Here is a 15059-nt window from a genome sequence, read left to right on the forward strand (position 1 = left end):
AGTGTAGCTGAGATGTGAATAGCATAGGACTGTTGTAATAATCACATCAGGTGATATAATTGGACGTTATTCGCAAGAGCTGCGGCACCTCTGATATGTTCTGTCTCAATGGGACTTTTCATCTTTTTTGCAGTTGTACTGGGAAACATCATATATAATGAGAGCCAGTTTGAGGCAGTTGATTTCTAGCACATGCAGACACTAATGACACCCTAAACATAGACTTGTCCACTGGAAAGTGAAATATTCACAACTGCATGGTGCTAATTGGAGACCCATATGTCAAAGTTGAGGATGAGGGTGGCATGTCACAGGAATTGATATATATATATATATATATATATATATTGTCCTTGTGTTATTTAAATGTCACAAACATTTTAACTTTATCATTTATGTATGCTACTTTTCAAATGCATAAAAGCCTTGTACCATACCAAGGGCCCTATTTTAACGATCTAAGCGCATGGTCTAAACCTCACGGCGCAAGTTCACTTATGGCGTGTCCGAATCCACTTTTGCTAGTTTAACGACGGGAAAAATGGTCGGCGCGCCATGGCGCATGGTCTAAAAGAGTTGTCCCTATTCTCATAATGAGTAATGGGTGTGTTTTAGGATTTACGTGCGTTAAACCGATCAGAGTTTCATCTCCCATTCCCTTTAAATGCCAGTTGCACTCATGCCATGGCAGATTCGCTATTTACATGACGGAATTTGATAGTGGAAAGACCAAACGCGTCTCCAGAGCGCAAACGGAACTGCTCGTGCGCGAGGTAAAAGTGCGCAAGCAGACCATCTACGGGACAAACCGGATTCCACCATATCTTTATGTACACAATAATAATCTTTTACATTGTAATCCTTTTATTTAAAAAATGTGGCATGTTGTTTGTGTGCTGCTGTGCGTCCCTGTTCGTTTAATAAGCAGAGTGTACACGCGTTGTGGACCCGCCTATAGGCGCACATTACTAACATGCTCTTTAAATAACATTTTTTTTTTTTTTTAAAAGCAGTCGATTTCTGTTGCCTCAAAATAGCAATGCGCCAACAATGCGCCAGAACACACCTCGTTTTCAGACCAGCACGCCCATGGACGCACAAATGGGTGCAAATGCATTTGCTATTTAAAGGGGACATATCATGCTAAATCCACTTTTTTAGCCCTTAAATGCATTTTGTTGTATATTTGGAGTGTTTAGAAGTACAGAAAAGTTGAAATTATTCTCTTCAGGTGCTTCGTTGATATCTTTATATTCTGTTTTGGCCTTATTTTTCAACCTGTTCAGATTTTTCTGTTATCTATGACGTTTTGTGAACTATCACGTCACAGTATTTGCAGCGGAACTGCCAAATAAGGGCATTGACTTCCAGCCCAACACTTCGAGCAATCCGCCATTTCTATTTCTCGCTGCAATTTTGTAGTCCAAGCTAAAAGATGCAGAAGTTACGAGAGGCTAAGTTAAAATGTTCGGTTGTTGGATGTAGTAACCCCTTCATTATACCGTCAAATGTAGATGAACTGCCGCGCTTGTGACAGTGCTCATGTTTAACTGAAAGAACGAGCAGAGAGAGAGAGAGACCCGGTCGCGCGCACGCACTCTCTCTCTCTTCGGAGCCAGGCGAAAATGTAAACAAGACACCGTCTCCAAACTAGACGCTGTCTTGCTCTCTCTCCCTCGCACATATTAATCAAAATAAATCGACACGGTGGTAAAAGGTCGGAAGACCAAAGTTTCATGTGTAAATACAGTAAGTAACACACCATTGCGATACATCCATATGAAGACGTTCTTCTGCAGGTTCGTCGTCTTCATTTTCATCTCGCTCCGGCTCCGACTCTGGCTCGAACATGTAAGGCTGGCTGGACAAGTCTTCCGTTGTTGACATTTTGTTAATAACGTGTGAATAAAAAGTTTCTGTGCCGCTATAATCGTATCTCTGCTATTAAACTACAAAAATGGCCGAACGGGGTGGAGTTGAACCTCTGCAAACTGGAGAGGGGGCGGGGTATGACGTGTCTCAATTGTATTTAAAGAGACCGCACCAAAACGAGTTGCTCTCAGACGCACATCAGAAAAGGGGTAAAAAAGGGGCCTGTGGAGCTATAATAATGAGGAATTCAGACCCAAGCATTGCAGTTCCGCTTTATATAGACTACAAATGTATGATTTATATGTTAAAAGGAACGATTTAAAAGCATGATATGTCTCCTTTAAACAACGTGGCGCAGAACGTGAAAATGAAAACTGTTTCGGACTGAAACTAGCAAAAAACACTTGCGTCGCACTTGGCGCTGCATTGCGCCCGGGTGTAAGATAGGGCCCCAAGAGTTTTATGGCCAGATTTACTAAACAGGGCAAATTAGCATGAGAGCGCAAAACCAAAAAAGCGCAGATGAGAGTGTAAAGTTCTGCGCGTGATCTACTGACGACTTGAAAATTAAAGAACACAGACGCAGCCGAATCATTACCATAATGACCAACACAATCTACCAAGAGCAGTCCAGTTTAAGACGTGCTTTTTTTTGGGTGTTAAAACATGCCTCAAATACCAGTAAATTGACTAGCGCAAACATTAGTAAATCACCTTGCAAGATTCATCTAAATACTCTCCTCCCATAAATTTTGTGTCTGAAAGGGAAACTCCTATAAATGCATATGCAATATGCAAAATGCAAAAATAACTGTCCATGTCCTTTCACTGCTTTTTTTTTCGCAAGCGGTTAGTAAATCTGGCCCTTAGACTTAAAATATGAAAATCCATCATAAAAATGTTAATTATAATTTTAAATGTGTGTACTTATGTCACACGCCATGACTGTGTGTATGTGGCAGGCAATTTAAGGGCTATTTATGATAATCGTACATAAGTGGTCTGCTCTCTGCAGCTGGTTTTGTTGATGTCCTTTTAATGTTGCTGAACAAATCAGTTATTTGAAGAACAATCAATGTAATTGTAAAGATGCAACAATATTTTTGCAGTTTGTTTGAGTGGTGCTTCCCTGTTTAAAACTCTGCCACAATGGAAGGGGTTGTGGGTGGTTGTCAGGGAATTGTTGTGGAGTCGCAGGTGCTCTGAGTGGTTTTCATGTGTTGCAGTTGCTATGGAGTTTAACAAGCCGCACAATTTGTGTCCTTAGCACAAACAGGGTGAGTTGCACCACAACATTCATTACCTATAGTTAGAGGTTAGTTCAAATTTGTTCAAAAAGCATGACCAATAATACTGTAGCTTGCTTTAGTGTTCAACATTAATGTCTTGTATTATATTTAATCAGTCATAAGTCATAAAAATATAAAATATGAGTTAATAAATATAATATTGCACTACTGGGAATGTTTTCACAGACTAATTTGATTTAAAATAATGTGAAGCAACCTATGGCTCATTGAAAACAAAACATGCCTCTATCTACATTTTTGCAGAACTCCAAAAGCATACCTAACTACCTATACATACAATCTACACTAGTGGTAGTAAAACACCAACAACATTAATTTATTTTTTAATTATGGTTACAGGAGCAAATTATTGTTTAATAAAGACTCTTTTTTTTTTCATGAGGTTCCATGAACAATACTTTGTTATGACCTCAAAACACTTGTACCATAGTTTATGATTTGGAAGCTAATACATTTTGAGCTCCATATTTATGGCTTGTCTAACATAGTAAACTTGCTTGGTACAGTAGGTCACCTGTTACAGCACTGTACTTGCTTGCAGTGTGGATTATTCAGGTATGAATCCCGTGAAACACGAGTCACAATAAAAGATGTCAATATCTTGTAGAAGCAAGCTAAAAGGGCATGGTAGTTTCAGCAAATGTGTTTTTCAAACACGATAGAGCATTAACCGTTTAGCGTCAATCACAAGACATTTCGTTTCTGAACTGCCGTGATATGTAAAACAACCAGTGTAATAAAATACTGCCGCACTTTTATTGCCACTCACTGGACGTTTCACTTTGAAAGAGTCACGAAACATGCAAGAGGCAACGTAATATCATTTTGCAGAAATATCGCCACAGGCATGTTTTCCAATGAGTTCAGAGGCACTTTCTGTTTGTGTGTGAAGGCAATCAGCATTCCCACTTGGTGATTGTGAATTGGCATTGTGCAGCTGTTTGGAGCTGTCACACACATACACACATACACACATTTTTATACCAGATTTACAAATGAGGACATCCCTAAGGGAGGTTTTTGGAGATTTTGTCAGGTTTTGGTCACTTCTGGGTACACATTTGTCCCCAAAATATAGTTAAGTACATGCACACTCACACACACACACTGGTTTCCATGTTTTATGGGGACTTCCCACAGAGATAGTGATTTTTATACTGTACAAATTGCAGTTATAAGCGGTTTACCTCAAGGGGACCGACAAATATGTCCCCAAAAGGTCAACATGTACTGATATTACTATCCATGTGGGAACAAAACCAGTCACACACACACACACACACACACACACACACACACACACACACACACACACACACACACACACACACACACACACACACACACACACACACACACAGGGCTGTGTTGAAGTTCAGCTCAGTACAGAGGGCCACAAAGAGGACAGTCTATGCCTTAATCTTTCCTTTAGACGTAGACTTCAGTCCCTGTGAGTGTTTGTCAGACTGCAGTGAAGAAGACTCTAGTGACACAGAGGGCAACCATGCTGAATGATTCCACAGAAACTGTTGTGTGCCGTGTGTGTTTGTGTTATGAGAAACCTTACAGCGACGAATGTTTGGGTTGCGCTGTGCCATGCGGTGAAAAATGTGCTATAACAATGGCTGATGATTAACTTTGTTTCATTTTGCCACTGATTAGGAAGAGTCAGTGTTCTGTGGATGCTAATTTTTCTGAAACAGAATAATTTTTTCACATGCTGAGCAGTTACAAACATGCTACAGTGGGTTTTATTGTAATGAAATAGGAATCACAATCTTACCAATCAAGTTTGGAAGCACAGTAAATGGAGTTTATCCATGGCACAATCATTACCATTCTTGAGCATGGAGGAACGTCACAACTCTAAAGAGCAGCAGCTACAGCACTACTGTATAAATACATTTGTATACCGTACTTTTATTTTTTGTAGAAATGTGTTAAATGTGAACTGAGCATTTGCAGTTGCTTGTCGTGTAAGACCAATAGGAAGATATGTAAGAATGTTAAAGGAAGGTATAATAAAGTTTGTAAAAATGAACAAGCAACTGTTAATTTGTAGTGTACATGTAACATATTTCTACAAAAAATGTACTGTATAATTAAAAAAAGTATTTTTTTATGTACTACAGTATTGACTTTTCCCAGTAAATTTGTACCTATTGTTGAAATCTGTATCTAAAAAGCTCAGTGTAGAAAGCAGCCAGCATCAACAAAAAAAAAACATGAACAATTGAACTTCCAGTTTAGAGAATGTAAGAGCTGTTTTGAAAAATGTGCCAAAGCGTTAGAGAAAAATTTAATAATATCATGTGGTTCAATAATTAATCAAAAAAATCAAAAAAACAAACAAATACATTGTAGATTCTGGCTGTGTATGATTGACATAAATTGTTTGTGTCCCCGCAGAGAAGACATCAGGACGGCTAATGTCGTCTCCGCTGAAGCTGTCACCTGCCTCGTCATCGACAGAGAGTGAGTTTTGTGTGTGCATGTGTGTGTGTGCGTGTGTGTGTGTGTGCGCGCGTGTGCTGATGCTGTGAAATTTGATTAGACTTTCATCTTTTCCACTGTGTGCTCACTAAATTACCGCCGCTAATTTCGTATGACCTCTCACGACTTTCACCGCGGCAAGTTCGGGCTAGTTTACGCCAGTTAACTTCAGGGAGCGAAATCTTCTCGTTAGACATCAGACTGTCAGGAAACAAACTCTGTCCTCATTTGAGTGGCACAGCGTGTGGCAGAACAGTGCGGGACACAATGCCTATCTGCACAGCGGGACTCACGAAACCTCTTCTTATCCCTGTAGACATCATACTCCAGAGACTTTGATTTTCCTTCAGTCTGAGGAAGAGATAAAATAAGCAACCCCTCACGCAAACCGCATTTTACTCTCGCTGCAGGAAATCTCTGCACATTATCTCAGTCCTCTTAATGAGCGTTATGGTAATGCTCATTAAGAGACTCTTCATATTGTGTGCTAGCTGACCTGTGATTTTAACCACTGTTTCATGCAGATGATTCCCTGTAGGATTAGAGCAACAGTGATGCTCATGTTTTTAGTTGATTGGAATCCAGAAGTATTTGTACCATTCATTTTCTCCATAGGAGTTTTAGAAATTCAAAATTTCATAGTGTTATGAGTTTGGGTTTCACTTTGGCTTCGCTGGAAGCTGTTTCTGTTGGCAGAGAGAAATATACAAACTAACTGGACAGATTTGGTTATGGTTTATGGTCAAAAACTAAACAATATACCCACTGTTGTAATATTACAACATCAATTTTAGCTCTACTAAAATAAACCTGCAGATGTTTTTCTTCCCGCAAAGACCCATTAACACAACTAATAGGTCCTAATGTTCAGCCGTGGAATGCTATTGGGTGGAATATTTTGTGAATAGGCCTGTTCACTTGGCCATGAACTCACACAACCTGCATACTTGCCTTGAAGCACATCATCTTGTTTTACTGGACGGAATAAATCAACATTCAAGTAAGTAAAATGCACAACATATTTTTGTATGTGATTAGTAATATGTCTAGATCATGCATATGTTAAGGCACTGTTGAATGCTATAAATATATATACACTCACCTAAAGGATTATTAGGTACACCATACTAATACTGTGTTTGACCCCCTTTCGCCTTCAGAACTGCCTTAATTCTACGTGGCATTGATTCAACAAGGTGCTGAAAGCATTCTTTAGAAATGTTGGCCCATATTGATAGGATAGCATCTTGCAGTTGATGGAGATTTGTGGGATGCACATCCAGGGCACGAAGCTCCCGTTCTACCACATCCCAAAGATGCTCTATTGGGTTGAGATCTGGTGACTGTGGGGGCCATTTTAGTACAGTGAACTCATTGTCATGTTCAAGAAACCAATTTGAAATGATTCGAGCTTTGTGATATGGTGCATTATCCTGCTGGAAGTAGCCATCAGAGGATGGGTACATGGTGGTCATAAAGGGATGGACATGGTCAGAAACAATGCTCAGGTAGGCCATGGCATTTAAACAATGCCCAATTGGCACTAAGGGGCCTAAAGTGTGCCAAGAAAACATCCCCCACACCATTACACCACCACCACCAGCCTGCACAGTGGTAACAAGGCATGATGGATCCATGTTCTCATTCTGTTTACGCCAAATTCTGACTCTACCATCTGAATGTCTCAACAGAAATCGAGACTCATCAGACCAGGCAACATTTTTCCAGTCTTCAACTGTCCAATTTTGGTGAGCTTGTGCAAATTGTAGCCTCTTTTTCCTATTTGTAGTGGAGATGAGTGGTACCCGGTGGGGTCTTCTGCTGTTGTAGCCCATCTGCCTCAAGGTTGTGCGTGTTGTGGCTTCACAAATGCTTTGCTGCATACCTCGGTTGTAACGAGTGGTTATTTCAGTCAAAGTTGCTCTTCTATCAGCTTGAATCAGTCGGCCCATTCTCCTCTGACCTCTAGCATCAACAAGGCATTTTCGCCCACAGGACTGCCGCATACTGGATGTTTTTCCCTTTTCACACCATTTTTTGTAAACCCTAGAAATGGTTGTGCGTGAAAATCCCAGTAACTGAGCAGATTGTGAAATACTCAGACCGGCCCGTCTGGCACCAACAACCATGCCACGCTCAAAATGGCTTAAATCACCTTTCTTTCCCATTCTGACATTCAGTTTGGAGTTCAGGAGATTGTCTTGACCAGGACCACACCCCTAAATGCATTGAAGCAACTGCCATGTGATTGGTTGATAAGATAATTGCATTAATGAGAAATTGAACAGGTGTTCCTAATAATCCTTTAGGTGAGTGTATATATATATAAATATATAAATATATATTAGATTTTGAGCTTGTAATGTCAGTGTTGTTATTTTACTGGGTAGCAAAATGTTTCTGTGCACATTTCATGGATAAATTTGACTTCTCACCTGTTTCATGTGAAATAAATACTAATAGAACAAGTTTTAGATGTCTTCTTTTTTTTACAATTTTGAGTTTCAATCAAAGCTTACAGTAGTTATTATTAAATGATAAGTTAAAGTTTTAAGGAATAAAGAATAAATAAATTATTTCTTTGAGAATTTGAAAGTTTTTGTGCAGCAATATTTGAAACTATCTGTATCTTATCTTATCTTATCTTACAGTATCCTATCTTATCTGATCTGATCTGATCTGATCTTATCATACTTATCTTATCAAAATATACTTAACTGGTCCTGTTCTCTTTTCTGGGCTTTGTTTGTTTGCCCAAATATCTGCTTGCTGCATGAAGGGCAGGTGATGATGTTCTGGAATGTGGGGGTATAAAATTAGCATGACAAGTAGAGGACACAATAAGCTAGCCAGACTGTATTGTGTGAATTCTGTGGAATTTCTGAATTCTTTAAAATGTGTATGATTGGGATATGGAACATAACCAGTGTTGTTGTTTTTTTTTTTTTCTTTTCAGAATGCCACTGTGATGAAGAGGCTGAGGCGGTCAGATCCATCTGCAGTATTTTATTAACACAGGTAATGAAACAGAGATAAGCAGACATTCAACTCAGGAAGGCATAAATGAAGGGACAATCCGGTACTCGAAGTGATACACAGGCAAGGGTCAGGGTTAGGGTTAGGGTTAGGGTTAGTTCAAAGTCTAGGCAAAGATCTAAGGTTCAGGGAAACACAGGGCACGGAGAAACTCCAGGGAAACGCTTGGAATTGTCTGCGGGGCAAAACAAGACTTCGCAAGGGGACAATGGAAGGAGCAGTCTATATAAAGGGTAGATAATGGTGCGCAGGTGATAGTGATGAAGGTGATCAGGGAAACCAGGCAGGGATGGAAAATAATGAAAGCAGAGGGGAGTGATGGGAATTGCAGTTCTAGAACTCAGGGAGAGTGAGACCAGCGGGAGGCGTAGCAGCGCGCTCCGTGACAGCCACCAGCCAGGAAAGACTATTATCTAAAAAGTGTATGATGTCATTGGTGCCATCCAAAATGGGATTCTGGAGGAAGTGGAGATGCCTTTGAACTGGAAAAGGAAAACCCAGTGACCACCCATCTGATGATTATGTGGATATCATGCCAACAAAATCAAGTCGTTCAAGAACACAAGGCCATGCTCTGTGACAGGTCTCGCTGGCTGATAAAATCCGGATTTTTCAGGTCAGGGTATCACTAATGATGCCGTCTCCCTTCATACACCACTGGAGTATTTCCAAAAGTCTGTGTCAGAAGATATGAGGGAAATAGAGGACGCTGCAGACACAGTGGTAAAGGCTACGCCAACACACTTTCCTGCAAGTTCAATGTCCACCTCTGCTTCTCGGAGGACAAGAACTGACTTTGGGACTATTATAATTGAATATTGCTATGAACGGAGCTAAATCACATTAATGCCATAGTTTTCATTCAGTTCATCAGGTTTTGTAAATACAATCTGAACATATTTTTTATAATAAATATTTTTTTCTTCAAAATATGACTAATATTGTGTGATTATTAGTGTATGTTTGTTCAGACAGAAATTCTGCCACCTAACAGGCCCAACGTTGCAATATTACAACATTTCCTTAAAAACTTACTAAAATGTTAAAAATATTTTTTCTATATTTGGGTCTTTGAGGGTTAATAGCCACTCCTTTTGTGTTCTAAAAATAACTTCTAATTATCAAAGGCACAAATCATTTTTTAGGAAGTTGCATTACCTCAGTCTTATCATTAATCAGAAGGTTTATGGTAATGCTCATTAAAATACTATTATTTTCCAGGTTTAATCACACATTAAATAATAAATATACATTAAATACATTAATAAAATACATAAAAATGGCATTCTTATATACAACTATTTTATGATGAACATGTTTTTTTAATTTATGAACTAAAATTCATTTTGATAAAGTAAAAAAAATGCTCAAGATGGTAAAACCTTCCTGAGATCAAGAAAAGGAAAAATAAAAAGGCCTCATGAAAAGATGAAAATCTTAGAATACGTTTTAATTTTGGCATAATTTACTATTATTATTATTATTATTATCATCTTTTTTTTTATAAAGGCAATGAATCAGTTTTGATAAAATAAAATGTATATGTCATATGGTACAACCCACAAAAACAAATGATATTTCAACATTAAAAATTCATATTTGTAAAATAAATACGGTTTGTATTTAAAAGTATGTACTTAAAACTTGAAAATAATTATGATCTGTACACTCACATGTATGTAAGATGTAAGGAAATTTTTTTTTTTTTTTTTTTTGTATATTATACTTGAAGGTTATACCATGTGCCATTATACATTTGTTATATTTTGTTTAATTTAAAGCTTATTAAATAAATGCATAGATAAAGTAACTTTACAATAAGGTTTCTTTTGTTAACATTAGTTAACTACATTAGTCAACATGAACTAACAATGAACAATAATTCTACATCATTTATTGATCTTTGTTAATATTAATCTCAACATTTACTAAAACATTTTTAAGATCAAAATTTGAATCTGTTAACATTAGTTAATGCAATGTCAACTAACATTAACGACGGGTAATACATGCTCTGACAATGTATTGCTCATTGTTAGTTAATGCATAACCTAATGTTAACAAATGAGACCTAGTAGTAAAGCATCACCAAATCAGCTTATATAATATTATATTTTAAAAAATAGATTTGTGATATGGTTTTACAATAGATTTTGGAATTATTTGTCATGGACCCACTAAATATTTGTATTGAAGCGTTATGTATGCAGTTACGTTTGGTTCTGTGACTGAAGCAGACATTATAGACTTCGCCTTTAAGATCTGAATCGAAGAACTCAAAGATCTTTAAATAGCATTTTAATGCTTGACATATAAGTATATGTGAGTGACATTCATGGATTCACACCCGCAAAACTTTTCTGCTACTGATTATGGGGCTTCACTTGGGACTGTGCTAAGAATAGCCTACATCATGGAATGGGGTCAACAGTGCAGTGATATAAAGTCATTTACACTTTAAATGTCCATCAAATCATTATTATGGCTCGGGTTACTGGTGTCCTGCCTGACCTCTGCTGCCAAGACTTAAAAGACTGTATAAATCATGGTTACATCAAACGAAACGATGCCATTAGGATTTAAAGCTAGCGATTAATCCTACATTTCAGCTCTGAACCATAAAATTTTGTTTCCCCTTTTAGTTTCAATGTTTCATCAGAGTTCTAACAAAAATATGAGATAATGTCAGATTTCTCTGGTGAATGAGTCACATCTTGAAGCCCTCAGCTGTGGTAATGAACATTTACTGGCTCCCTCTCATGTCTAAATCTCTTATGATGTAGCAAGATATATAAAAAACATTTCTCTGATTTAATAAGTCTGGGGGGGAAAAGTACTTTTTTTTTGCTTCTGGCTAAGGGGTGACATATCATTTTAACCACTGGCAAGCTATGACGTATACTGTATATGATGAATAAACTATTAGAAGTAAACATGAGTGACATTAGAAAAAAAGAAAAGAAAATATAGTTTGGTTCAAGTTTGTTGTACTTTGTTTTTCTATGCCTTGGTGGACCAAAAAAAAAAAAAAAAAAAAAAAAACCTACCATGTCTGTTTGGCAGAGATTAGACTCAACAGCCTTGGCAAAGTCCTGTTTTTATAATTATGTTTTTGAAAATTTTATTTGAAAGCTTCTATTCTACATAATGAAATTTCAGTGTGTTTTGAAATCATATATCTTTGATTTTTCAAAAATATCTTACTCTACTGACACTATTGAATGAGAACTGAACTGAGCTGGATGATGACATCCCTGTTTTCTGCAAAGCCACTATATAAATGAAATGAACTCATTTAATAATTGATGATCTTTACAGCAGAACTGAATTGGCGCTGAACAGTGACTCTTTTTTTTTCTTTTTAGAGTTGCTTTGCATCCAAATTGAATTCTGATAGCATCATTGAAAATCATTATTTCCCTGTTGATCACTTTGAAACAATCTGTATTAAAGCGCTATAAAAAAATAAAGGTGACTTGACTTGACTTGAAGTACATAACCCTGACCATGTCTTGACTTGACTTGAATCAGTTGTGTCAATATTGTGACTCATGTTCAGGGGCAAGTTAATCTGGCATAACTGTTGCATAAATCAGGAATTCAGCTGTGATTCCCCAGTGAAAAAAAAAAAGTATACTTTATCGTAGTTGAAATATATTCCCTTTTTCAATAGAGCATTGCAAATATATTAACAACAAAAAAAAGTGTGCAATTTGAAGTATTTGGAATAAGCCAAAGGTATTATACTTTTTACTCAAAATAGTACGCTTATGGTATATTGCTTGTATGTTTCGAAGACACTCGTTATGAATTTGTAATGTAATTGTAACTCAAATAAAGTACATTTTAATATCACTAATCAAGCATGTAATTAGTCCCTACACAGGCATAGTTAAAGTATACTTGATGTTGTTCCAATTACACTAAACACACTTAAAGTTATGCTTTTACTACAATTTAATTACAACTAAAATATGCTAAGTACAAAATGAGTTGTTCCAAAATAGCACACTTCAGGTTAACTAATCATTAACACACTTGAAGTATACTGAATCAGTCTGGCTGCAAGTATACTTTGCATATTAATTTTCACCAGGGTTCACACTCAAAAACAAAGTACTATTAAATGAAAAATAGTATCACCCCGCTAGGCTATATGGAAAAGAAAGAAAAAAGTGGAAAATTAGTGTTGACATTTTGCTTTTTAATACTGTTCATTGGGCCTCATTCATGAAACAAGGTCAGTATGTATTTTTGTTTAAATCACGAAGACAACATTATTTCATAAAACCATTTTGACTCAATTCAGTAACTTTACTTCCAGACAGAGTAATAAAAACTTGTGTAGCTCAACTCCTTGAAGTTACATAAAGTCAGCTAATCAGATTTTAACAGATTTAACCATGCGTATTGTACTTTTTTTTGTGTGTAAAATGCAATTTTTGATCAATAGTGTATGTGTGTGTGCGTGTCTGCGTGCGTGCGCGTGTGTGTGTGTGTGTGTGCGTGTGTGTGCGTGTGTGTGTGTGTGTGTGTGTATAAAAGTAATCGTTTGATATTTTGTTCATGTTTGCAGTTCTTTCAAACACTTGATCGGAGGCCTGGACGACGTCTCAAACAAAGGCTATGATGATGCTGGCACCAAAGCAAAGTAAGTGTGAAACTCAACATCTTCTGATAATGTATTCAGAACATATGGAGCTCTGTACATTAAATTGTGATTCAATGTGATTCATTCAAGGCCAGTGCATTCAGAAAGTCTGCATTATGCTAACGTGATTTAAATGTTGTTCCAACTCAATCTACACTCTATACCCCATAATGACAAAAAGTGTTGAAAAGAATACACACACACAGACAACACACTCCCTTTATAAAAACACCTTTGTCTGTGATATGAATTAATCTAATCTGTAATGAGTTCGAGCATGTGGTGTATGATGAAGATCCATACAAGGCAGAAATTAATTGGCCTGTGTCTTTCATTTGATTTGCATGTCTGGCCGTGTCCATGACCTCCTTGTGGCGATAATTATCTGAGCTGGACAGGCTTTCAGGAATGAGTAACCCAATATCATCAAATGCATTAGGTTTTGCCATGTGGAGCTTTCCTGCTCAGATAAAGTTGAATTGCATGTAAAACATGTCTGTCTGTCTGTCTGTCTGTCTGTCTATCTATCTATCTATTGTTATAATCATATCTGGCTCAAAATGTGCATTAAATCGTGGGGTCAACACTCACTAACCGATCTAAGAGCGCCCTCGTGTGGCCATACCTAGACATACAATATCCGATTTCAATTATGTACTCATGATGCACTGTAAACACGGTTCATGTGTTATATCTGATTATAATTAATTAGTGTTACATTGTTATAAGGTGTGTGCCCACTGCACCCTTTGTCTGCACAAAACCATATGGTAGATTGAACAATATAATTAAATGCAAGTAATTTGTAATTTGTAAAACAATATAATTAAATGCAAGTAATTGTGAGAGGGTGGTTTCAATATGCATAAAATGATATAGTTGCATATTGTTGATGAGCTCTAGCTGTAAATAGATGCGTGTTTAATGAAGAGGATGCCTGTTAAAAGCCCAGATATGAGGACGAGTTGAGAACGAAGTGCTGCATTACAAGACAAACATTAGCCAGTAGCTGTAGTCAGTCAATTTTGTTTGTAAAGGATTAGTTTATCAGAAAATGAAAAATCTGCCATCATTTAATCCCCTAATCTTGTTCCAAAACTGCTCATGTTGTAGTTTTCCTGACAATTGGGCCTGTACCAATGCCCACACTTGCTGTCTTTGCACTTGACCACTTGTCTACTTACATGATGTATTTATGGAAGCTTGTTTCCGCCACAGACTGAAAAATAAAAAAGGTAATTCCGACATTTTATCTCACAATTCTGACTTTTTATAAAATCAGTTTTGTAAAACAGTTTTGAGATAAATTCCAATTCTAAGGAAAAAAAAGACAGAACTCAGAATTCTGACTTTATAACACGCAATTGCGACTTTAAATCTTGCAGTTCTGACTTTATATCTCCCAATTGCATGTTATAAAGTCAGAATTGCGAGATATAAACATGCAATTATGAGAAAAAAAGTAAAGATTATGAGTTTATAACTCAAAATTGCGAGTTTATATCTCACAATTCTGAGAAAAGTTATCAGACTTGCGAGATATAAACTCGCAATTGTGTGTTATGGAGTCAGAATTGCGTAATATAAAGTCACAATTGTGAGAAAAAGTTATAACATGCAATTGCAACTTAATATCACGCAATTCTGACTTTATATAACTCGCAATTGTGTGATAAAAAGTCGTGATTATCTTTTAA

The 15059-nt window shown here is 37.0% G+C and overlaps 1 protein-coding gene across 2 annotated transcripts in view; it reads left to right on the top strand.

Annotated features, from left to right (window-relative positions):
- prkg1 (protein kinase cGMP-dependent 1) overlaps positions 1–15059 on the top strand; it is a gene marked incomplete at its 3' end in the record, with an annotated part of 171914 nt that overhangs the window by 136749 nt on the left and 20106 nt on the right. For both annotated transcript variants that reach the window (XM_079851685.1, XM_079851684.1), the window contains exons 8-9: positions 5592–5657; positions 13288–13362. In XM_079851685.1, the coding sequence (XP_079707811.1) occupies positions 5592–5657; positions 13288–13362 (141 nt within the window). The remainder of the gene's footprint in view (positions 1–5591; positions 5658–13287; positions 13363–15059) is intronic.

This window comes from Squalius cephalus (genome assembly GCF_949319135.1).
Source record: "Squalius cephalus genome assembly, chromosome: 19".
Lineage (NCBI taxonomy): Eukaryota > Metazoa > Chordata > Actinopteri > Cypriniformes > Leuciscidae > Squalius > Squalius cephalus.